Genomic DNA, 27,966 nt, shown 5'->3' with positions numbered 1-27,966 from the left:
ACTAAAGTAGAAGCTGTAGTTGGCAGAGGAAATTTATCAGTATGCATTGTAATTAGTTAAAAGTAAATTAATTCAATTTTGTCCAAGCAGAAAGTGCTAGAATAATAATTTCTTTACGCACGATAATACATACGCTAAGCGAATATACCGTTTCAGTTGTTGACCTGATAACTTCATTTTCATGTTTGATTAGAAAGCGTATTCGGGATTGAAATGCGGCAGATAAATTCACTACGTTACGTATCAGTAGGATAGTTCAATAATGAACATCTTTTATTAACTTATTCGGTAGTTTAATTTAATTCATTTATTTTCCATGTACATCCGCGTGAACAGATTGATATGCGTACGCGGTTTATTGCATATATTATGATCAATTATAACTAAACCTAATATTCATGCTTAAATATGAATTATTACATAGGTATATATACATCATTTTGTACAAAGAACCCGTCGACGGTCCTATAAGGTATACATATATTATATAAAAGAAGTAAACAAAATAGTAATCGCATTGCTTCACTGGGAAACATACCTATTTATAATATATAATTATACACATTTAATAAGTATACATGTAAAGATTCAGGTGTTACATAAAAAAAAAATGAGATTCAAATAATAGAAAAATGAAACTTTTCACATGAACAAGCAAAATTTTTGACACTTAATTGTCAAGAGGACGAATGTTGCGCTCTCAACGAAAATATATACTGACTAGTACACTAAATATACAGTAATATAAAACAATATAATATTCAGTAATTAAATATCAATCAATATTTATACAAAAGAAGTCCTATAATTATTTGGTATTTTCACTATTTCGTCGTATTACATAGTCCGATATGTCGAATAAGGCTGATCCAATGATTATAAGTTTCAACCAATTTGTTTGAATATTTAGTCAAAGGTTGAGACTAAGTTATTTAAAATCAGAACGTTATTGTCCCAACATTTGAAATAAATATCTGGGAAAAACAGCTAGAATCAATTTAATTTGAATTTCAACAAATATCACGGAAATATTCATCGACTCAACGATCACTGTGTTGAGTAGAATAGCTAATGGATATGTACGTTGTATGTATAACCCGCGACTGTCGGCGAATTATAACTCAGTAGTAATTTCGTCTTGAGGTCTGAATCCTAAAATAGTAAAATCGTCTACGAGGTAATCTCGATTCGGCAGCCAATCGGACAAAATAGTGTAATTGGCAGCTTCAACCGGCGACTGAAATTCCCACTGGGGGTTTAGTTCTCTGTCCAAAATACTGGACTCCGTTTCAATTCCGATGCTGTCGCTCTGAGGTGAAGCAGCTCCCGAATTATAATTATGATTAAACGTAGATACAGCTAGCTCTTGTAGGTTTGAATTTGTATTCTGCCCTCGTTTTTGATCACCATAAACCAGGGGAACAGTTTGACCCAAAGTCGAGCCGTTTGGACTCAATTTTTCATTATAAACGCTACAGCTATTTTGCCCGAGGCTCGAGCCGATCGGGCTGTGATTATCTTTAGCATATCCTAAGCTCGAACCTGCCGGACTTATGCTAGATTTTTCACTTGCTTGAAACGTTGTTAGTGGCATATTTGCTTGGAATGTTGTGAGATTCGTGGGTGTTGCTCTAGGCTCATAAGGCTGTGTCTGTTGCGTGATTGTGATCGGCTGAGGCGGTGCTAGTGGAATTGAGTTCGCTGGTTGCTGAAGGAACGTTACCAGCTGGGCCACCTTGTGATTTAAAATGAAAAATACTGTTGCAGTACGTACAAATTACAACTGTACATCATATCATGCAGTTTCTCTGTAAAAAGTGAATAAAAAGTAGCTGATTTTCATCCAAGAGGGAGACCATCCAAATCGTATGCACTCTACGATCAACAATAGAGAAAAACTTCACAGGTGAAGTTGATGAAAGTAAAATAAAATTGACTTCTGAGAATATACATAGTTACATGAACAAGTTTGAAAATCGGCTCTTTTTACCCTTCGGTATTTACTATCGCAAGCAACTAATGAAACGCTAAATGATAAAATATTATTTCTACTAGTGTATCAGTTCAAAATATAATTTGATCTTGATCTGAAGAAATTCATGCACCTTAGAAGGATGTACGTCTTATAATCAAAGAAACTTGCTGATAATACTGCAATTTTTATCTCGCGAATAGTTAATTTCAAAAATAATTGCCTTTTAATGTTTATACGCCTTGTCAAATGTTTTAGAAGTTGGATTAATCGTTTTAATATCTACAAGTGTTATTATCATGCCAGATGAAAAGTAATCAATTCAATTTGGGGGGGGGGGGGGTCTACCAGGCACGACTGATAAATCTATTATTGGCAATAGGGTTTTAGTTTTGCAAACAAGAGATCGTTGCATGTTTATTATTCTCAGAGTTTAATTTTCATTCCGTGCGTGAAAACTCACCAAAGTATCTTACAGACTAGCATGTAAAGAATTCTGTACTTTAACATCATTGGAATAATCGCAATTCCTCGTTAGGTACTTCACCTCCTTCGTACCTAACAACGCTACCTACCTCAGGTGAACTGTGCCTTTTGTATCGTCGCAATAACCTTTCAGCCCAAGCCAAAAGCCTCTGCCAGTCGTCAGGGGGAAAAGGAATCTCGTCGTCTCTTCTGTTGACGAGAACCAAAATTCTTGCCAGATCACGAAGCACTGGCCTGTAATGCAAAGACGACATAAGATTCACATCGACCATCGCCATTCTACATGATAGCGGGTAAAAATTATATTTTGTCAGTATACCTGTAGGCTTGAACACCTACAGCACCATCTCCATTGTTACCGGCATAATATATTTCTCTAACTTGTCTTCTGGTATCATTTAGCATAGAGAGAAAAGTGTTTGCTTCACCCCTCAATGTCGCTAGATGCTTCAAAAACTCTCTTCGTTCAGCACTGTAAAATAATAAGATAATTAGAAGCAATCGAGCTGTTTTAATAATGTTTTTCAGCCATTTCAATTGACTCGAGGAACTTTAATATGATAGTTTATTAAAGTTGACATCCATTCCTGAACTCACCTATCCTCAAATTGCTGTACTAGCTTTGCCGCCTTTCTTTTTCTTCTGTGGACAACTACGACGCCGCATAATATAATGAAGATGCATATCGTCGCCCCTGACACAACGCCGACCAATATTGCAACCTGACTTCCAGTTAGGCCAAACATGTAGTTGCTCTCTTTGCACACTTTGCCCATATAATCATCCTGAGTAAGCCAGCCCTCGGTGTACCCTGATGGACAAGTTTGAACGCAGGTACCTCGGTGAAGTATAGTACCTCCTCTGCATTTCACGCATCTCCCTTCTTTCATCACACATCCTGAAGCAAAAGTAGAAAACGCGTAAGTTATATTCCAATGTAAAAGTATTATATATAATTCCAAGCGGGCGGTAAAATTAGTTTGAAACAAGAAATCAATACGAAGTTAGTTTTTTTTTTCTATACAGTTTCATAAAACTTTCTTCTGAGGATTCTCAATTCGGGATGGCGAATAATTTTATTGAATATTCAGATGAATGAATAAACATTGTATAAAATTTTTTTTACAAACTTTTTCTATAACTACAGCTAGTTACGTATAATCGCTTTAAAATATTATAATTACTTATACGGATAAACTATGACAAACTCAAGAAAAGAAAATCTACAATTTAGTTTATTCAGTAACAGAGACGAAACAATGAAGAAAGAATTTTCATCAACTATATAATCGTGAGATCAGAACAGAGTTCTAAGTTAACCGGTAACTCAGTAGAACGGGTTGGGAATTCAAACGGAAGAAAGACGTAAGAGAAAAGGAGAAAAAAAAAAAGAAAAAACTATCAGGAGAGACAAGACAACGGTAAATCTTATTGACAGTCCTGATATACGGACTGCAGAGAGTTTGCTGAGCAGTTAAAAACCTTTCTTTTTCTCGCTGCTGCTGAAGAGAGAGAGAGAGAGAGAAAGGAAGAACGGAAGAGATAAAACTCAACCGAAAACAGATGACGCGGCTGCATTTTCTCAATTATGAAAATTGTCCTTAAATAAAGATAAAAAATAAAAAAATATGCAACAGATGAGAAGATGTAAGAGCGATGCTTGTACGAAAAAAAATTAAAAATGCCGCACCGCGTCATGGATTATCTGCGGAAATTGTGCTGAATGGAAATGAAGGGAAAGGGGAGTTCACATCTCGACTGTTGCATAGATAGAGGATGGATGGATGTGGGGGTGGGTGCAGTAAGACTTGCAGCAATGCGACCGGGTCAATCTTGACACGCTTGTTTTCACGATTCAGGCGATAAAAGGGGCCGACCTAACTACTGCAGCGGCGAGCTGAAAGAACTGTTCTCAACTTGGAGAATGTAAGGCTACAGTCGGTTAGGAGACCCACATATCGAGAAACCAGTAACCACATTCCTCGTCGTACACGTACGCGTTAAGACGAGAATGTGGTTGATATCTCGTCCGAGTGTATATAAGGTACATACATTGTACGACTGTTATTATATACACGTCGCCGTGTGTCCGTATACATATAGTATTTTTAAGAAATAATAACAAAAAAAAAAGAAGAAGAAGAAATAAAATATAAACAGTTACGGTGGGAGGCAATGTGGAGCAAATAGCGTACAGTATGTGAATAAATGGGGGTAAGAATTTTTGGCCCACTCCTCGAGGCTATCGGTTAACAATTTGAGCATGTCATTCGTTTCCGATCTCTTTTTAACGCGTTAATATAGGTATACATACCGAGCGGTTCTCTTGGAAGAACCGGATCGCGTGTTATTCTACTTGCTCAATTTTGATTGGCTGATATTCATTATCGATGAAGTTTGCCCGAAGCAAACCTTTGCTAACAGGAAAAAATTCCCTAGAAACGACCGATTGACAAGTGACAGTCAACCATAACCTCTCTGGTATCGGTCATTCTGCCTACCATGCTGGTAACATTTTTACGAAGTTGGCTACAGTTATGAAATAGACGAGTTACAACTGTCGAGCAGGCAGTGTTGCCAGAATAAGAGAATTCCTCCTAAATTTAGATGGAATTGGAAATTTGCGGAGAAATAATGAGGGGGAAAAATATCGAAGACGTTTTTCAAAAGGAATTTGAGGTATTGTCAGATTTACGCTCCGCTCGCCAACTTTTCCGTTTTTACTGGCTTTGTTTCTTATTTTTCTGTGCGACATGTACAGTGGAGCGAAAGGCGAAATTATATAAGTAAAGCAAATACCGGAATTTCTGGTAGAGTCGAGCATTTCGGATAAAGGGGCAGCTTATTCTAAGAGGTGGATTTTATTCGTACGTGCCAATTATACATATACGTCAAATTGTAGAAACTTGATTTAAGACTGTTTTGTCTGTGAAAAAATTTCGGAAGAAATTTAGGGGGATTTTCTGTGTGGGTTAAGAGAATCTAGGAGGATTTCAAAGTTTCCCTAGGGGATTTGTGCAGCAGCAGTCTGGCAACACTGCGAGCAGGTCCTTTCAAGAGAACCTCTCGGTATATGTAAGTACTCTTTCTGCAGCTCCTATGGGTACAATATAATATAAGACCGTTCTCTCGGATCACGAGATTATCACAGCAACCCTGAACTGATCTCTAAATGTCGGCGATTGTTTAGTCCGTACTTTACTGCAACAGTCAAGCGATCAGGTCGCATGAAACAGCTGGTGATATTTGAGCTTACAATTAGACTGTAAAATGGCCGTGGCCAGGATTTTCACCGATTTTCGTAATTCAGCGGGTCATTATAACGAAAACGCCAGAATCAAACCAACTGTTTAATGAGTCTGAAGTTAGTAACGTTAGCGTAACGAAACATTGGGGGAAAAAAATCACAACTATGAAATATCGTAGTGACTTTGAAGTGGCTAAGTTTTAAAAACATGATTGACTTTTGCCTTATTGTAATTTACTGCGCTTTTGAGGTTCCTAGAATTATGAAATAACGGGTTTTCCAAAACACGAGTCATTACAATAACTTTATTAACTTTAGCCTCATACCAAATCAGCAAGAATTTCGCTTCCCGCAAGAATTACACAGTCGTGACGAAAAGTCCATTTCCGTTGTATGACGTCAGTGATTATCACTGTATTGCAGCTAAACGAAAATGAAATTTTTCTGGGTGTCTTTCAAGGATTTACAAACACGAACACGAAACACTGCGGTCCAAAGAAATGATCCGATTTCCAATGCGGCATTATTCAAATTGGGTCAAACTCGCCTAACACTATACAAGACAGTTTTGCCACTTTTATTGCTTTCCTTTGCTCTTTTCAAACTTGGCGTCATGACGTATTTGATGATCGTATTGAAGTTAGTAACGTTATCGTAACGAATCATGCTGAGGAAAAACCGTTATTTCGCGATTTGGGAATTGTCTGAAACTCAGTAAACCGTAATAAAACAAAACGCACTAGTATCTCGAAATCTTAGTTCCTTAAAAATCACTGTAAAATTTAAAAAATAGTAGTTTTTCCCCAAGTGTTTCGTTACGATAGCGTGACTTACTTCAAACTCATAAAATTTGATGGAGGTTCTGAATCTTCTTCTAACTTATCATTCACTTATCCATTACCTTCTGCGTATCGCACATATAATTTACCATAGCAAAGAAGTAGCAACAACACGCTGAATGCAAACTGAAGTGTATTTTTTCAGCTGTTTGAAGAATTTTCATTACACGTAAACGGATGCATGCGCATCTTACGCCATGACATATTCGCGTTCCTCAAGACTTGATGAATTGTGCTACATATATAGATATTTTAACTTTCACTCCACAGTCGCGTCTATGCGTATGTATGTACTTATAAGGATTTTGTGTTGTTATTTTTCTTTCGAGTGCACACCACGAGCCATAAATGCAGTGCAGTGAGAACCTTCCGGGTTTTGACAATTGCGAGAGAAAAAAATTATTAATCGTCGTAGAGTTTTCCTTTAAGCTACAAAGCACGTTGCAGCGACGGAATATAACAATTTTCCTTCAATTATAGCGTTTCAGGTCTCTCGAATCTGGGTTTGCACGATTATAAGAACGCACACAATGCAGCACACATGTAACGGCATAATACAACAACACGCCGTCGTCAAACTGGGTTGAAAAATGCCCACAATTAACATCATCATCAGTTGTATCCGTACCCTTTCCCACGATTCATTAATTTTTACACTCTCTGATGTCCATCGCCTTACTCTCAGCGGACTGCAAAGTGTATTATGAACAATTCCAAGTTTGCCTCGCCCTGCTGCAGTACATGGCAGTTAATACTTTCATCGCATAATTTTTTTTTTACGTCGAATGTAATCCAGAACAATTCACGTTTACGTTACGAAACGAATATACATTAGAGAGATTAAAATCAGAGCAGTTGTTACAGAGTCCATAATATGAACTCCGTATACATAATAGTAATAGTTCTCTTGGAGTTTCGACTCGGGTAGTAGAATCTGTGCAGTTTGATACGCCGTTCGCCCGAAAACATCGTCTGTCAGAAATTTTCTTTTTTTTTTTTCTTACTATCTTCCTTTTTAGAATACTGCCAGATTGTGATAAAAGAAAAACTGCAGCGAATATGGATGAAAAATAAGATATGAAAGAAAGAAAGAAAGAAAGAAGGGTACGGAATAAACGAAATAAATATAATTATTGCGTATGTACGGTATAAGAATATTAAAAAAAGAAGGTGGTGGCGGATAATCGTGGAGTACAACTAACCGTGACCAGTGTATAATTGTTATCTGAAACCTGGGATCTTTCCACACTAGATACACTAACAAATTTACGTTGAAAATCAACGGGAGCAATGTGAAAAGGTTTTCTCGAGAGACGAATTATGTTCAAAAATTTTAATTGGCTCCGCGGTTTCGAAACATTCAAACTCGCAGATGTATGTAGGTTGAGTGAGAATTTCGTATTTATACATTACACTTTGTACTGATAAATATAACACGTTTAAGTACTTTCGGTATAAATACATAGAATTAGGAGAAATCTTAACGACACGAAAATTTCCCGTCAACGATTTCGAAAGAGAAATTGGTTTAGTTTTCTGTTTCTTTTTTTTTCTATTTTTTCCTCTTACGTATGTTCATAGAAAGTATGATTTACCAGTGAATTACGTCGTTTACACATAAAATATACTGATTTGAGCGATCATCTGTGACGGTTGAAGAATTGCTCCTGCAGGGATATAAATTGTTGAAAGAAACGTTCAACTCATGCACTGAATTCAGAATTTACATTGCTGGACATTACGATATACATTGAGAAAAATTTCATTTCTTACAGTAACAAACATCACGTTGCACGGAAGACCAGTTTTTCGCTGATAACGTGATAAATATTAGATTTACGAAAATTTTACAAGAGATCTTTTTTTCCAGAGCATGAAATTTCCTACGGAATAATCTCGGGATTTTCAATAATTTTTTACATCATACGTAGCTTTCAGGTGCTTAGCAATTTTCTTTTAAAAAGATTTCAAATACATGCAACTTTCCATATAAAATTCGACTGTCGTCTGATTACTTTTTGGGGATGAACGCGACGTGATCCAAAAATAACAATCACCCATACATACCACATCTTTGGAATCGTAATTATTTGCAAAATGACAAGATACACGATTTTCGATACGTTGAAAAGGAATAAAACTGAGGATGGAAAATACGATAACGATTAAAAGACGTGAATATTGAATCCCGTATCGAGGGCGCAGAGTACCGTTGCAACGTGGGAAACACACTTTAATATAACACCGTCATCACTTTGCGAATCAATAGCGACCGACGAGCGCAGAAGGAATATTTCATTTTGCTCGTAAAATACACAGAGTGTGTCGTATAATATATTACACAATGCAATGTATCCGCGAGTATAAGTGTTCCGGTTTTAATATTTGTGTTAGTAGGTACATACGGAAGTAAAAAAATTTTTGCAAATGCAGTAAACAATAATTAACAACAACGACAACAACAACAAGAAAAACAACAAAAGTTTCCCCACATTTTCAATCATTAACTTCGGTATTGATTGCACGTAACAAGTAAATTATTCATTCCTGTATGAAACAATGTACAAAAAATGCAATATTTGTCGATGTTAAATTTAAAAAATAATTAAACAAATAAATAAATAAATACCACAGTGATCGTACAATAATGGTATAATAATAACCTTTCCTCGAAAATCATGTCGCTGCTTTTTCTTGTGTTTTAAGATTGGATTATACCGAGTTTAAAAATAAATATGTCACGTGTTTATACGTATGTATACATATACATATATATATAGTGGAGAAGATATAGAGAAAGATATCGCTGCTGATGCGTGCTGCATAAGACACGTGTGACACGGATATAAACTCGATTTCCTATTGCATGTACATAGATGTCATTTTATACATATATATATATATATATATATATATATATTCATATATATGCATATTTATACACACACGTATATATACACATGTATATATACACATCCCCAGTGTTAATGTTTGTAAATTTTATGCCTTACGCTTATGTCACCCGACAGCCCGATGTCAATAGACATGGATATATGTTTGCGCAAGATTCAACGGTTCATCACGTAAGTGTTATTAATTAAATATATAATAATAATGATAAAATCATACATCAACAATTATATTATGAGTATAAATGACATTACGGCAGAAATTAATTTATCAAGTCTGAAGCACGTACACATTGAGTTTGATTTGTTTTTTTTTTTTTAAATGTTTTTAAAACACTCCATTGTACATGCAGCAGAATTTTCAGATATATCTATACGTGCATGTTTTAAATTCTACCGCGTGCGTACCGCACTCTTTTGAAAACGTAAGAAAAACGAATAGAAAAGAAAAAAACAAAAAAAAATTAAACTCAAATTATACGCGATTAAAACTTAATTAGTCAATTTCAGCCGTTACATCGTTTACCAATAACACGATTGTTGACGTGTAATTATTATTGGTAAATGTAATTTGTTCACTCAACTATGTTTCATTATATATATATATATACATATATACGTATATGTATGTGACAAGTTAAATGAAACGCAACGCAGCTGCAGCAGCGAAATTAACGAATAAACATATTCATGGATATTATTGTAATTATTTATATTATTATTATTATTATTATTATTATTATATAAAGTGAAATTAAACGTCGAGTCGAGTTGTACGGAGTAAATTAGACACCAGAAGGAATTAACTAATCGTAAGCCGAGGAAAAGAAATTAAGGATAAAACTTGCAGCGCCACAGTGACGACAATAAACGAAGGCCGGCGGCATCTGCTGCATCGCCTTGCGTTGCACCGACACTTGAAACTTATTTTATCTCCGCATCCGGGGACGACAGATGCGGCATTTTTTTGTCTCCTCTCTCTCAGTTTTTTTTTTCTTCTTCATTTCAGACACCGTACATCGCTTGGCGGGTTTGCGTGTAATTAATGGGTGCACATGAGCTTTTACTCGTAAAACTATACATGCATGTATGTAGGTAGGTACATTACATAGTGTCGCATGCAAGTTTTTCTCTTCTAAGAATTCAACGCGCGCGGTTCGATTTTCATGTGTGTATTTGTGTGTGTGTGTGTGTGTGTGTAAAATCGAACGAAATGTATATTTATATTTATTTATACAATAGATCATTATATGTACAAACTTTGTGTGAAATGTTATCTCGATATCTGATACTACGGTACAATACGACAATAAATAATCGAAATATATTGATGCGTATAAGATAAGTGATAATTCGATTCGGATCTAGATCATCTGGTCGTTGTCATTTTGTTCACGAATGATTGCAGGCAATTCTATAACGACGATAATTATCTCTAAGATGCTGATTTTTTATTTTATTTTTTTCTTTTTTTTTTCATGTCATGGGATTGAAATTCCGAATCGTTTGGTGGCGAAACTTGAGGTAAAAAAGATCGAACTTTGTTGTTTCTTTAAAGTTTCATTACTTTACTTGGGTAATTCGGAATTACACGCTTTCGGAACTTTTCAAATTTCAAACCTCCATCCTCCCCCTCCCGCAATTACAAATAAAAAAATACATTCTGTTTTTCCATCTTCTCTGTACCCACGTTAAATGTAAACGTTGATCGCAAATTTTAATACCATCAAATAAATAATTACGTGCGTATGTACGATTAATACAACCACGTTTACATACTGAAATTACGTCGCCACAGGTCACGTGTCGTGAGAATAAAAAAAATAAATGTATTAGGCTTGTACGCTTGATCCCGTAGGGATACTTTGATACATAATTATTATAACATAACAAATTGATGCAGGCAGCAGCAGCAGCAGCAGCATCATCACCGCTCGCAAACTTACGTCATAATATACTGGATGGCCTTTGTCTCATCTTTTAACGGTGTATCAGCGTACAATTATATGTGTGTGTGTGTGTGTGTATATACATATATACATATATATATATATTATTTTTTATATTATTTATACATATAATATAAACGTATAAACGTATTTATCCGTGTTCCAGAATCGCGCGATTCGCGTATCGATCCTACTGTAATATAATATTTCTACTACACCAACAACGCACTGCGAATGCAGCTTCTTCGGCGTGCTGCGTGTTGTATAAATCGAATAAACGACGAGTGTGCGAGCGTGTGTTTGTTTGTGTAAGGTATATAATTTATAGGATATACAACCTCAGGATCATGACTGTTGCTTGTTAATTACTTTTTACTACTTTACGGCGTGGATTTCCTTGATTGAGTCATCGCCAATTTCAGTTAAAAACAGACGATGTATCGAAACAAATAGACGAACAAACAAGAAAGCGAGAAACAGACACAAACACTGTTCGGAAACTGTGGAAAGAAGAAAAAGCGGCAAAAAAAAAGGGGGGGAGGGTTAGAAAAAAAAGACGAAGAAGAATCACTCGTCATTTTTCACGCTCTCTCTCTCTCTGTCGTTATTATTGCTATTATTGTAATACAGTTGAGACTTGCGAGCAGTATCATTAATTGACGATTATACACGAAAAATATTTCGATTCGTTTATAATGCAAAGATGATTCTGGCAACTAATTTATACACGTATTATAGCTTGATTAACGATTTGCTTCAATGTTTTTATAAATCGAAGTTCATTTATCAGTTACATAAAAATAGAAAATCCTTCGTGCGATTAACATTATTTACGATGAACTTGGAATCAGCTTCACGGATGTACGAGGAACGATTGGTTTGATGATGATGACGATGGTGATGATGATAATAATAATAATAATAATAATAATAATAATAATAATAATAATAATAAATAAATAAATAAATAAACAAAGACGCACAATGTATTATATATATACGTATATACGAGCATGTAACAATTACAATTACAATTATTATTCGTGAGGAAATACGTTTTATAATGAAAAAACATCGATGTATCATCTATCAATCGGAAAGATCTTTCCAATACGTTATTTATAAAAACCGCCGCGGCATATTTACCACGATGAATGTCGTTTACATTCGTACTGTAAACGCGTATATAATTATGACGATGACGATGATGATGATGATGGTTGTTGTTGTTGTTATTATTATTATAAGATTAAGAAAGATGCTGTAATTTACAGCTGACGGCGATGACCTTCGATTTGAGAAAATACGAATGCGGCATATAATTTAAAGGCATTGCATATAGCGAATTATCGAAACAATAATCATAATGTGTTTGGAGTAAACGACGTTTTTTTTTATTTTATTTTTTTTATTTTGGTATCCCCCTTAAAAGCAGCAGAATGAAACTTGCTAAATTTCACAAAATTGAACAGGAAAGATACAGAATAAAAGATAAGGAAAGAAAACACCGTTATTTCGATAAAGTGTTATTGCCCGCGTTTGTTGCAAAGTGAAGTAATTTTACGATTCCGATTTAAAAATAGATTCGATTTAATTAACGCCAACTGATTAATCATGCCGTTGTTTTATTTAATTCACTCTATTGTCGTTATACCGGCAATAAGCCCAAGTTCAGAAAACAATCAAGTACGCGAAAATTAAATTGTCATTTATTCAAATATTATATACACATATTAGGGTGCCCCATATTTACGGTGTTGATGAATTTTTTCATTGAATAATAATAATAACAACAATAATAATAATAATAATAATAATAAAAAATCGTAGCAAGTTGTCTTTTTATAAATTATACGGTGAAACTCGTAAGTGTATAGGTATTAATAATATACGACGCAACTTGCAGATGCCAAATTGAAACGCGTGTCAAACGGGCAAAATTCGCTTTCGAGTTATTCCGGTATGTTACAAAGAATGTAATTGAAAGCGAAACGCGGACTCAGGATGTACGTATAACAATATATGTATATATATATATATGTAACGAAATAGCCAAAGTAGTTTGAACACTTTCTCGAACTGTGCAGCACGTGTTTACACATATATTGTACGTACGTACATGCGCATCGATATATGTGTCCAATTTACCGTTTTTTGTATGCGTATACAATATCCATATTCGAAAGTGAAGACAATTGATCGTTTGGTCACGATTTTAAACTCTGCATTTAGTAAGAATGTCAATTTCTGTAAGATTTTTACAATTATCCTTCGATATTTATATTTTTTTATATAAAAAAAAAAAAAAAAAAAAATCAATAGTTTCTTTTCAACTATTCAAACTGTAAAAAAATATGCATAAAGATTGTACACCTGCCATATAAAGAACATACGTTTGAATGGACTAATTTTTCATTACGATTAAAATGATATTCGATGCGTTTTGGAACAACAGAGTCGTAGAAATTTAAAAAAAAAAAAAGAAGAAGAAGAAGAAGAAGAGAGTCGTTTTCTACCACGAAAACAAATATACGTTGCCATAAAATTCCTTACGGCATGTTTTTCTTCCAAGTTTCCCGAACGGAGGTAAGAAATAAATAATATTTATACAAAAAATTCGAACATCTTGACATTTGTAACGAATCATCGTATGATAATCGTATAAGGCCGCTGCAGTGGCTAATTCTTATAATTTTCAATTCATCTTCATGAAGAATGATTAGTTAGCATTCCCATCACGTAACGGAGATAAACCCACGACCAATTTTAGTATCTGGGCCACAGCAGCGTGTGTAAAATACAATAAATACGATACATACATACGTATATGTATGTATGTATAGGTATGTATATAAAACTTATGTACGTACGAGAGAATGTGTATTAACGCGGTATAAGCTAGCCGAGTGAAATTTATTGTTACGATGCATCTGCCGCTAGGGAATGAGAAACGAAAGATTCCGAGAATGTAATAAATCATATGTGACAATTTTGCAGAGTTGGAAAGAAAAGAGGATGAAAAAAAAAAAAAAAAAAAATTAAAAACTCATTACGAACGAAACTTTCGGCATTTTTACCAATGATTCTCAAAATATTTTTACTGACATTATCGTAACTGCAATTTACACACACACACACACACACACACACACACACACACACACACACACACACACACACACACACACACATATATTATATGTAAGAGACAAAAGATACGTTATTAGGGAAAAAAAAGAATAAATCGATAGTAATATTATGTGAAAAAGTTTGAACGAATGAGAAAATAATTAATCGAGGCAAGGAATTCCAACACCAAACAGTTCCGATTTAAAAATAAAAGTTTTGAGAATTTTCAGACCGTTCAAACAACGTTTGAATAGACCAAGCGTATTGAAAGTGCCGAAAAGAAATGGGCCCAGTCTTAAAATGTTCGGAATAAAAAATACGGCTTTTGAGAATTTTTTTTTTTTTATTGAGAATCTTAAAAAACGTTCTTTTCAAAATCACTTCAAATATCGACAAATAATTGACCAGTTGAGTAACAAAATCTTTAAAAAAAATTAATGCTGCTGTTTCGGAGTTGGGACAATTGCGTAAATTTTTTTGGGATAAAATCAATAATGGTGAGGGTCAGACGTTCGTCTGGTTGGCGTGGAATAACCCATACACAATATGTGCGTCTGTCGTGTGTGTGCGTGTGTGTGTGTGTAAACGTACATTACAGAAAGGAAAGGCGAGCAGTCAAGTACTTATTGTTAGTTATACGCGGTACATGTATACACGCGTATGTAACATACATTATCTGTAGTTGGACCACTTGCGTAAAATACGGTACACGCATACTGACGTACCTTGTAACTAGTTCCGTGTATGCTACAACTTATATCTCAACCACCCTCCTCCTCTCTTCTATCGTTAGTGCACAGTGGATGGACGTTACAGGGTCCATTATAAGATTAATACGTTACGACAACGTGTAAAGACAACGAATCATTGCGTAACTTATCGTAGACACTACCTATACTAGAGTGTATCAAAAAAACCGACTATTTTTTTTTTTTGGAGAACATTGAAAAATCTTCCGAGTGTCCCTCAAAAATGACCTCGGTAAAATATGAGCTCTTAATATTGATATTTAGAGGTGGCGATTCTCAATTTTCTATTTCCCTTTTAAATAACATGGGAAAATTTTTTTTTAAAATTTAGAATTTTATTGCTCGAAAACGAATCAGTGTGAAGATATAAACAAAACATATTCTTGTAGGAAATTTTACGCTCTACAAAAAAGATCTGAATAAAGATTTGCGTAAGGTAAGTCGTTTCGGAGTTATCAGGCCTCAAACATCGAACCGTTTGAAATAATAATGTTATTAATTTATAAATGCTACAAAACTGACTCATATCGTTGATTAATGAAATTTACTAATTAACATTTCATTGGAAGTCTATAGTTTTAATTTTAAAATCAATAATATTGTGTATTTAAGTGATATGAGTCAGTTTTGTAGCATTTATAAATTAATAACATCATTATTTCAAACGGTTTGATGTTTGAGGCCTGATAACTCCGAAACGACTTACCTTACGCAAATCTTTATTCAGATCTTTTTTGTAGAGCGTCAAATTTCCTACAAGAATATGTTTTGTTTATATCTTCACACTGATTCGTTTTCGAGCAATAAATTTCTAAATTTAAAAAAAAAAAATTTTCCCATGTTATTTAAACGGGAAATAGAAAATTGAGAATCGCCACCTCTAAATATCAATATTAAGAGCTCATATTTTACCGAGGTCATTTTTGAGGGACACTCGGAAGACTTTTCAATGTTCTTCGAAAAAAAAAAGTCGGTTTTTTTGAAACAGTCTAACCTATACATGCGTACATATTTACAGCGTTATATTGTACGTATATTATATACATTAGAGATTAGACACTTGTTCGAATTTAGTTGAAAGAAAACGCATTCTCGTAATGCATGCGTATTACACACACGCACACACCGCATGTAATATGTATATATTGTATATATAAACGTAGATTATATATGATAGTAACAATAAATAAAAAAAAAAAAAAAAAGACCGAATTAGTAAATTACATGCGAAAGTTGTATGTGTACGTGGCATATATATTTATCATTGAAGAGGATAACACAACTTGTAAATTTAAGAAAGAAGTGGAAAATAAGTAAAAATAATAATGAAACTAAAAGAAAAAGGTGTTTAATTTAGAAATAACTTGCGCAACCGTGAAATTGACTTGTTTCGGTCGAATCGTCTTACGGATCGTCACGGTGCTGAGAAAAGTGTAATTGGACGTACGAGTGAAGATAATAGACAAGAAAGATTATTTTCGCAACTTGAATTGAATTTCCCGGTGACGTTTGATTTTACGAAAATCTATTTAAACGATGAACGTCTGGTGAAATAATTTTTCGAAAGAAATTTCAGCGATGCTTACTTTAGTTACTGTAACAAATGAAATTTTTCTCAGTCTGTGTATTTACGTCACGAATGTGCATCGGTGAAAACCGCCGGTCGATGTTATCTGAAGAGCGGTTATAAAGAAATGACGAATCATTGTTAAGTGTGTATAATATTGTATTACAGCGGTAATTTGTTTCAACGATTTAGCGTACAGAGAAATCAAAGAAAACGCGATTCAATCGACAGAGGAAAAAATACGGTTATACATATCAACCGCTTTTTCGGAATAACGTTTTTAAAAAAAAAATTTGAATGTGTCTAACACGAATATAATTCACGCTCAATGTTCGGGAGAAAATTTGGAGGTACTTCGATTCGTTCGTCTGACTGATCTGACGAAAAAAGCATTGTAAAACCTTGACAATTTGCTTCGCGAAGATACTTGAAACTTGATGTTGAAAAGTGTTAATTTATTGACGGTTCGATTGTGAAAGAGAGAGAGAGAGAGAGTTGAGAGAATAAATAAACACATTTTGAAACAAGAGATTTTCAAGTAATGTTTATAATTTACAACAATTTCCACTATTAAATGTCATCCAGATCCGAAGGGTATGAAACAAAAATTTGTCATTGTACGGCTACGAGCAGTAATTCGAATTTTTAAGCTCAGGTATTCCAGTAAACGCCTAAGAATAAAATTTTTACTTATTGTTAAATCGAAAAATAATTATTCCTTATCAAATGTAAGAATATTGGCGAGAATGAGAAAAAAATTGCATAATTTCATAGGCTGAAACTAAATCAACAGTAATCAGTGAGAGAAAAACAAACTAAATGAAAAAAAAAAAAAAAATTAAAATAATTCTAAACGCATCGTTAAGATAGCAGAAATAATATAAACCTGCACAATTGATATAAAATATCGTAATTTGAATTATAAAGCGATAAAATCGCTTAAAATTTATGACATCAGATAAAATTTTTATTAGATTTAATTCATATTCTTTTCTATTCCTCTGCGACGACAACAACGAGTAAATATTTATTAACGTAAACTAAATATTGATACGTGCACGCGAAAATAATATATAATTATTACAACATACGATGTACGTATAATAAATAAGAAAAGAAAAATGCACGGCAGGAGACACTTTACGTGCTATCTCTCCGACTTCCGTCGTTTCATTTCCGTCCGAATGAGTCCCCGGAGAGTCGAACCGGTGACTTGAACCACGTAACGAGAAAGGAGGGAGACAGCAAAGCAGAAAAAAAAAGTGAAAAAAAAAATAAGCAGAGAGACAAAGAGAAAGTAACAATTTTCATATAATCCCATATACATATACTATACATACCTATATGTATATAAAGGTCGAAAAGAATCTACCCTCCGCTTTTTTTTTTATTTTTATTTTTTTCTTCATCTCCTTCAACCCCACGAAAGAAAAGAAAAAACGAAATTCCTCACCAAGAGTCGCGACTCGTTTTATACTTTCTCTTTCGTTTCTTTTTCCTTTTTCTTTTTTTTTCTTTACGGGTAGTCATATCATTTCATTAACTCTCAAGGTTTATCGCGGCTCTAGGTTTTAGGTTCACCCCCCGCCCCGCAGTTTTTAATACTTATGTTATACCAGAAAGTCTCAAGTCGTAAGAAAATTGTGGTAAAAAGAAAATTTCACACGAAATCCTGACGATATTTCCCGCACTTTATGAGACGGTAAAAACCTGTTAAAAAATTGCAGGATATAACAATATTACGATGAGAGAATTTTTTTCACAAATTTGCGAAAATTATTACAACACGTAATGAACCGTAACTGTTACAGTATAACCAACTCTTTCGGACCGAATTGTGAAATAAATTCAATCTATTGTTTCTTATTAAACGGCTAATGATCATGATTTATATATATGTATATATGGTGTATACCACGTCAAATCAACGAGTCATCAACCTGACCCCTTTGAGATTCCGATGATCAATGGATTATTTTGTTCGATTCGGTCAAAAAAAAAAGAAAATACAAACCTCTAATTAGTTTCAAATTTTTTCACCAAATTGTAAAACTGTGACGACGTCGTGAAGTAAGAAAACATCCTTGACACGAAGATGGATATTTTTAAAATCGATGAAACTCTTTTGTAAAATCAGGGACTTGAAAACCCATTTTTACATCGTGGTTTCGATATTGGATGAGAATGCCAAATTTTTATTTTTCGAAATTGAGAAAAAAAAAAGCCGTAATGATCCTTTGAAACAATTATACCGCTAGATTAAATATCAATGCCGCATTCCGCTCGTTTCAGCAATAGCTGTAACACCGTGACAAAAGGAAAAGAGATAAGTAATAGAAACGATAGAAAAAAAATAAAATAAACAAACAAAAACATTCCCACTTACACTCATTCCGCGATGACAATACAAATATCGTATCGGTTGTAAGATATCCGTGTATACGTTATGCATAGATTATACGTACACTTGTACGTTATGTACAGGTACATACGTCATGCGTGTTACGCATAACGTAACGCGACGCGAATCGAATTACGTGCAACAAAATAACTCTATAGCGTTGGCAGATTTCAGTCAGTCATATTTGATATTATAATGCGTAAACAGTTGTTCTCTGCGGCTCGGATTGATATGACAAGAAAATCAGGCCTACGTCGTTCAGGTAATTGTCATGCCATGCCAGGGGTCCAGTTTACAACACAAACACGTTCAATGAGAGCATTCTTTTCTTCTCTGTTTCTATTTTTCATTTCTCTCTCTCTCTCTCTGTTTCACTCCATCTCTACCTCTTGTTAACCCTTTGAGTCATACCGCAGGTAAGTATTCTTACCACCTATTTTTGAAAGGTATTTTTTTTTTTTTTTTTTTTTTTTTTTTTTAGTATATTTAGAATACTTCTCATATATATTTCTTTCCGGGATTTTGCTATTTCTGATTGTATACTAACAGGTTTTCATCACTCGAGAGTAATTGTTGCGCTGTAACGTAAATTTACGAATCTGCAGTCGGATTTAAAAAATTCAAAATGGCGGATCCAATACGGTGGATGAAAATTTCAAGTTCGTTCTAATCCGATGAAAAAATTTTGTCCACGAGTTTTTGGGATCGCTGATTACGAATCTGAAATCAGATTTGGAAAATTCGTTACGGAGAATCCAATCAGCAGCCCCAAAACCACGGAATAGTATGTTGTTACAAAAGTTGACTCTACAGAATAATATGCGAGTCAAAGGATTAAAAAATATTTATAAGAGAAACCGCGAGAAAAAGTGGTTGGCTATATTAATCGTCACAGGACACAAGCGATGATAAAACTTTGAGTCATCAAACGAGTCAGATGAATTTCCGGTTTATTATACATTATAAACACATCGAGAATTTATTTATTTATTTTTTTTTTTTTTCTATTCTTATTTACAGTTACCGGTAAAATTTCTATCGTTTGTACCGTAATACAACGGTTGAATAAATATTTTTCGAATTATAAACGAGAAAAATAATTACAACAAATGGCTGATTAGTGTCATACATTATAATAATAAACAATCAACATCAAATTGTCGCAATAAAAGTATTACATGAAAAAATACAGCATACCAGTCACCGTCGTAATCGATAAAAAAAAAAAAAAAAAGATTACAGCGACCCATTCTAAATTTTCTACTTCTTTACAGTTAAAAACATTCGTTACAAATTTTTTTTTACCCACAGAACTACGTATTTTTACGTACACATTAAACCCCCCCCCCCCCCCCTCCCTTAATTATAAAACAAAATTTTTCTCACGAACGGTAAAAATTACGCATGATCGTCATCGGCCGCATCGAGCGAACAGATCTTGACAATTTTCAATCTTTAAAACTATTTCGTAATTATTGCTTATAATACCGCAGCAAATCGATGTTAATATAAAATCTGCGGATCGCGTCTTCGAAAATTTCACGAATAAAAAAAAAACAACGCGTATCCCTTGGATTATAATAAACGTTCTACGGGTATAAATATAGTCGTACCTGTGCATTATACAGCGAAGCAGTTCGTAAGCGTCGGAGGTCATCGACCTAGTCCTTAACTTCAATTATCGTTAATGTTCCGAAAAAAAAAGGAAGAAAAAAGGAAAAGAAAAGAAAAAAAGAAAAAATAAAGGAAACAACGCGAGACCCGTTCAGCCGCTAGAATATATCCCGAGAGACTTCTGTGTATTATAAATACATGCCTTACTAATGTAACGAACACAGACAGACTTTTGTACGGTTCTTCGCAATATATTTTGTTCCTGTACACGTATACGGGGCATTCCATGACATCTCGATCAATATTCCGCGTCGATGTCTCGGATTGGCTTTGTAATTTTTTTTTTTTTTTTTTTTATTTATTTATTTATTTATTTATTTGTTTATTTGTTTATTTTTTGTTGAGGGTACATGACGAAAAACGCTATCGCTATTTTTTTCAGAATTTTTCGACTCACCGCATGTACGGTGGAACGGACCATATCACACAAACGCAATTATCAGAAACACGATAATTCGCTGACACATTCTAGCTTCACGCGCGTACGTATGTAGTTTCATACTCGAACCGCTGCATTTTACTTATTTTCTTCTCATTTTATAATAATGATAATGACGATACTTGTTAACACCGCGCAAAGATTGGAATTCAAAATTCCACCGTTTCGAAATCTTCCTATAATACGTACGATGATGTTTCTGTCTTACATGCGCGGATGCAATGCATTAGTTGGAACGAGTCTGAGTTTTAGGAAGTGAGCAAAAATTTCGTAACACTATCGAAATAATTTACAAAAAAAAAAAAAAAAAAGTTTCAACTCAAATTACATAAATTTGAAAGTATGTACGTGTAACTGTGTAAGGAAATGTCACGATATTTGTAATAAAATAATAGTTTTTCTTTCTATTCTCAAGCGAGCAGGCAAGTGAAAAAAAAAAAAAAAAAAAAAAAAAAAAGGAAGAAACAATTTGTACGATCAACGGTGCAAAGTTACCAGCAGTCACGATTATTTTCATATTATTCACGACATATTATAAAAACATTCCTCGGCAAACTTGGTTAAGTAAGAAACAAAAAATATATATATATATATATTATATATTTATTGTAAGTCTTAAAAATTAAAGAAGGAACAAGGAACAAATAAAAAAAATTGAAACGGAGTTAAAATGAAATATCGCGCTTTTCAGGTTGCAAATGTGTAAATACAGTACGTGCATAAGAGAAATAAAGATACAAAAAAAAAAGAAGAAGAAGAATAAAAAAGCGTAATAAAAGACAACGCCAGTCAGACACCTTGCTCTTTTTCTTCGTCTTCTTCCTGTCGCCTGCCTCAACACACGTATAAATAATAAATACATAAGCTGTCGAGGTGTTGAAGCCGAGTAAATTGAACATTATCACGCATCGTTCATGCTCTGCGCGTGGATTCTGCAACGAGAGCAACGCGGTAGAGATCCTGTAATACGTACTTGCAATAAATTCACGATGATGAAAAATTAAGTGTATCATGCAATTTTTTAACTGGCACGTTGTTGCACATTGGCAACAATTGGAGAATGAAAAATGTGCATATTGTAAAAAAACGAGCGGATTAGACTGGCCACGAGCCAGCCCTCGAACTTCCTCTTCTCACATTGCAGGTTCCAAGTTTATAGTTACAAAAAAACATCCAACTCGAAATTCCAACTGTAAATTCAGATTCGCGATTAACGATTTTCAAGCCCGTGAAAGTCTGACGATTTTTTGTTTATTTTCAACCACTGTAATGGATTCATGATTAAAAATTTTGTTAAGTCGGACCTTGGATTCGTTATCGATGACCCAAGAAACCTCCTTCTACCAATTTCCACCAAAAATCGGAATATTTTTAGATTTTATTTCCACGATATTGGATCATCATTTTGAATTTCGCAATCGGACTTCAGATTCGTCTTCAGCCACTCAACAAATCGACGAATAGCAATTTTCATCAAAATTCAAATGTTTTTTTTTTTTTTTTTTTTTAAACAGCTTATCGAATACGCCAAATTTTAATTTCGCAAATCTGACCTCAAATTAGTTATTAGCGACCCAAAAAATCTCACGGTATCAATTTTGATTCAAACCGATTCATATATATATATATATATATATATATATATAGACTGCAGGAAGAAGAAGACGCATAAGTTCATCGAAATAACATACGAAACAAGAAACGTGATAGTGCGGTACGAATAGATCGCAAGGTGGTTTAAAAAAAAGGGGGGGAGGGGGAGGGGGGATATAACACGATATGTTATATTATACATCTAATTAGCACGTGTGTATACGATACAAATTTATGTACACATATACGGTACATCCGTTATAGATGAATGAAGTCATATTAGTTGCAGCATACAAAGCAAGCAACACGTATTGTATGCAAAATAGTGATTATTTTTTTTTGTTTCTTTCTTACTGTGGCAAGTGAAGGGAATTTTTGAAAAAATCAAACGTTAAATATTGCGACTGTTTATTTTTTCAATAAAAATATACGAATGAGTGTAATAAAAATGAAAGCAACGGAAAATCACGCAAGTTTTATACATGCGTGTATATATATATACATATATATATTGAAATTACTTTTGAATACAATTTCAATGTCGAATAACTTTTAAAGGAGTGAATTTCGTGAAAAATGTTAAGAGACCTTTTTTGTAGAGCATCAAATTTCCCAAAAGAATAATGGTTCGATCTATGAAAATATTGATTTTTCTGGTAATTACAAAAATCAAAAATTCAAACAAAAATTTGAAAAAACAAATCAATGTTTAAGGCACGATTACAAGGAAACGGCTCGATCTACGTCAATTTAGTAACAGAGCTTTTTTGTAGGAAATTTAATTTCCTTCAAAAATATGGATTGATAAAATTTTTCAGATTGATAATTGACAGATTTTGGGTAAAAAAATGCGGTAACTGTTAAAAAATCGATAGCTGTAACGATACACCCCTTAATATTAATATTAAGGGCTCAAACTTTCAGGATAATTTTCATTTGTCGTCATGAACAATGTTTTTACAGTACCATTAAAAAAAAATTCTTCTTTTTTTTTGGCCCAGTCTAATATATATATATATACATATATATATATATATGTATGTATGCATGTTATATACACAATAAAATTTATTCTGGACGGCAAATATAGTTTCTTTGGACCTTAAATCCTTATGGCTTTGACGGCAACGTGACGTAACATTGATAGCCGGATAAACGGTTGTATCCGCTCTGTAATAAACTGAATACCTACAATTTATATGTGTATAGATATACATGCTTTGTATAGTATACACGTGTATTGCATACACATATCTTAATATATATATATTCATAGGTGAACGGCTTCTCCGCACGATCATCATATGTTGGCAATTTTGTGCACGCATAGAGCAGCCGACAATATAAGTATAATAACCACGAAGATGCGTTTCACGATCAGCGTTAATTTATTTTATAACGACGTTGTTCCGACGATTGTTATCATATATATATATACATATATATACACATATTGTAACGTTTCAGTATTACAGAAGACGGATTGTAATTATTAATAAAAGCTCTGCAAAGTTAGCAATTATCATTATCAACAATCGGCGTGTATTGATTACGGTAATAAATATGTTAAAATATATTTTTATTAAAATTCGACAAAATTTGTGCAAACGTTGCATCTGATAAATCATGAATTTAAATTATATTCTATTAGGGGATATAAAATAATTTGCATGGTTGAAGGAACGTTTTTATTCGCAATTCCGAAACCAGACGGATTTTATTTTTTTATAAGTAGATTCGGACGACGATCTGCACACGATTATAACGGCAGCAATAAAAATACCATTCCAATGACTCTATGACGAGGATTAAATTTGAAAGAAAAAGAAAGAAATTTTTGGCACATTGACATCCCTCGTCCGTATATTTTAGTAGGTATATGTATAATATATGACATGTACATAACGTTTTATACACATGTACATATGTACCTAATAAAACGCGTTATATGTATAAACACGTAATACGGATATTTTCGTTCTCGATCAATCTGCCGCATATCTTAAGATTCTAAAAAACAAAAAAAAAACACGCACCTTCCAAAACTTTCAATACGTAGAAAAGAAAGAAAGAGAGAAATTCGTTCAGTGTATCGTCAGCGTTTCGTTTCGGGACGATGATGCGATTCTAGATATTTGTGATAAATAAAGTAAGAAATATGTTAATAAGAGTAAAGAGAGTAGAAGGAAAAATCATCTAATTGTAAGACGCGAGGAATTTTATCATAAGAAGGTCGACTGGCCAAATTCAATAGTAAAAATAAACAGGGTTAAAAACGAAAACTTGCATACATCGATGCTTCTTTTCAAAAACGATTAAATATTTAGTTCATTCGTTCGATTTCAGTCCCACTTTATTATACATATAATGGATAGTTTTATACAGAAGAACATTTCCTACAAGTTGACTAAAATACATTTGCTCTTTTGTTTTAAATTTATTCTTTCCGTTCTGCGTCGTCGTATTGATACCGATCGAGAAATGGCAATATCGAATCGCCGCCGCTGGTTAAAAAATAAGTTGATAAAATCCATTTCAAGAAACTTCATCTTCCGAACTAAACGAGTCATCGTATGTTTCAAAATTCTGTACAAAGATTTTCGAATCTTTTGTCAACAATTTCTGTACATTCTGACTAAAGACAGCAACGTTAACATAACGAAACCTGAGGCTAAAAAATCAACAAGAAACTGACTTTTCAAACTTGAAGTATATTTTCTGAGTATATGAAAAGAAAGAAAGGAAAAATGAAAAAAAAACTACAATAGTTTAATAAATCTCGGACATTCCTAAAGATGGGAATTAGCAATTTTTTTCATAAACACGCATCGTTACAGTAACGTTATACTAATTTCATCAACGATCATTCTCCTTTCGTTGCAACGTTCAATTTCCAACAAAGATATCTCATCTCTCGCGCAAGCTTCCGAAGAATAAAAAACAATTAAACAGTTTTAATATAATATACTCGTAATAAACATTGGTGACTAATATCCCAATGAAATTTGTAAAAATTAATAATACATGATACATCGATTGACTCTTGGCCAAGTAACCTCCTCCTCGAAACCGGCGACTTTTTTTCATCGTCGTTCAGGTTGAGTTTTCTCAACCGACGTTCACTCGTCGCGACCGCCAGGCGACCACGGTAAGTCGGTATAATCATTTTGTGTACCGTTTCTTCTTCGAAGAGAGTTGACCCATCTTCTCCTACTTTACCGCTGCCCCTTAAAGCCTGCCTTTGTGGGATTTTCCGCGTTAGTATGCCTTGTAATTTATACTGCGTCTTGTTCCTTGCTTACTGTATCAATATGACGATTGTTCGCATCCTTTGTTATCCAATTTTAAGATTTCTTTTCCATGTGCCCCCCCCCCCCCCCCCCATACAAAGCTGAATACCTGACGACGAGAGGATTGATTGCAACTTTTTCTACGTTTTTTTTCTTTTTCCGTTCATTCTTCACCCCGATAACGTGTTACAACCTTTAATACCGCAATTATTAATCTGGTCGATCATCGTTCCAAGCCTGGCACTCGACAAACGGTTCTGATATCTTTTTTTCTGCCTCGACTCTGCGCGGTGAATTATTCATTGACGGATTAATTTGACCGTCTTAAAAAGAGTTGGAGGGAAATAAAAAGAGAAACAAATAAGAACTGGATTGAAAAGTGAAACCGCCGAACTTGCAGATCGAGTTGAATTTCGGCAAAAGAATAATTCGAGATGAAACAAAAAGTACAAATTTTTCCAAAAGATCCAATATTGCGGTTCAAATTTTTTAATTACGATACGATTTTACGTACAAAAAAAACTGTTTTCGGTAATTGATCGAGAAGCTGTGATGAAATAATTCATCTGAATCGTTTTCTACGACTACATCGTGTGTACAATTCAATAAACAAAGGTGATAAAGGACTTTTTTTCGTTAGAAGAACAAAAAAAATCGCTACTTTCAGGCATTGTTCCTTTAATTAAATTCAAACAAATCATATTGAAAATTCTTCCACTATCAAACCATAACCCCATTATCAGGTCATACGTATTATTGTACTTTATAATTGTTATGAAGATACGCATATATGGCATGTAATACAGATGATCGATAATCGATCAATTGTATAACGATTTAACGCGTTAATTCGTGTCTCTTGACGCATTCAAGTTTTACAACTCACTCGCTTGGGAGAAATTTCTCTTTTCTCTTACAAGTAATTGACCGTAAATTCTTCGTTACGTACACACCTGCAATTATTGCATCGTAAAACGCGGGCAATTTTTTTTTACACCTGCGATACGCTGTCAACGTTTAAGTGCGAGAATATCTCGACGAATATAATATCGCCTGGTTAAACAGGGATTTTAAATAACAAGAAAGTGCCTTGAAACTGTTTAAGTAGAAGTTCGAGAAAATGAAAACAAATGAACAATGTAAGGGGATAAATTTCGTCACGTGTTGTAGACGATCATTATCGATACGGCGGTATCGTCGAAATGATAAACAAAAATACACGCATGAAGGGGGAAAAATGAACTCGACTGATCGTCGGTAGGTTTAGAGAAAGAAAGCTGATGAACCGGATAGAAAAGAAATGTGATACGTATGTAAACGTCGCCAGTCTCTTACCTCTGGACTCTTCCTCGCCTCGAGCGTAATCCATTAGATATGGTAAAAATGCAGCACCAAGTCTCACCACTGTCGCTAAGTTACCCATTTTTTGTCCACATTATCCTTTCGGGAACGTTAATTCACCACTATTTGTTACAAACCGATCACGCGGCACCCGACATCGATCCATCAACAACACCCACTCCCCACGGCGGTCGGTGACATACTGAAAAACCCGAAAACTACGAAACGCGGGACAGAGAAAGAGAGCGATAGCCGCGATTCGTCGATCCCAGCGCCACGACGGACGTTCACCGAAGCTTAGCGAGCGAAACTGGAAGTAGGCCGTTCGGACGGCGCGGAATTTGAATGACCAAAAGTTCAAAACAGCTCCACGACGTGATC

At 34.2% G+C, this 27,966-nt stretch overlaps 1 protein-coding gene across 1 annotated transcript; it reads right to left on the bottom strand.

The window, feature by feature from the left end:
* Positions 1-292: 292 nt before the first annotated feature.
* LOC124297334 (uncharacterized) lies at positions 293-27,779 on the bottom strand. The gene is made up of 5 exons (XM_046748254.1): positions 27,580-27,779; positions 3,056-3,356; positions 2,778-2,930; positions 2,548-2,692; positions 293-1,735 (listed from the first exon to the last, which is right to left on the bottom strand). The coding sequence occupies exons 1-5, from the start codon at positions 27,665-27,667 to the stop codon at positions 1,115-1,117; spliced, it is 1,308 nt and encodes a 435-aa protein (XP_046604210.1). The 5' UTR covers positions 27,668-27,779; the 3' UTR covers positions 293-1,114.
* Positions 27,780-27,966: the final 187 nt, after the last annotated feature.

This window comes from Neodiprion virginianus, chromosome 2, assembly GCF_021901495.1.
Source record: "Neodiprion virginianus isolate iyNeoVirg1 chromosome 2, iyNeoVirg1.1, whole genome shotgun sequence".
Lineage (NCBI taxonomy): Eukaryota > Metazoa > Arthropoda > Insecta > Hymenoptera > Diprionidae > Neodiprion > Neodiprion virginianus.
This window is presented reverse-complemented; position numbering and strand designations above follow the sequence as displayed.

Bases quoted from the DNA above. Each gene is read 5' to 3' on its own strand.
- LOC124297334 (XM_046748254.1), bottom strand. From the start codon at position 27,667: ATGGGTAACTTAGCGACAGTGGTGAGACTTGGTGCTGCATTTTTACCA. The intron at 2,931-3,055 runs GTGAGTTCAGGA...ATTATTTTACAG, and splicing joins GTACAGCAATTTGAGGATAG to TGCTGAACGAAGAGAGTTTT. The intron at 2,693-2,777 runs GTATACTGACAA...TTTGCATTACAG, and splicing joins GTAGGTGTTCAAGCCTACAG to GCCAGTGCTTCGTGATCTGG.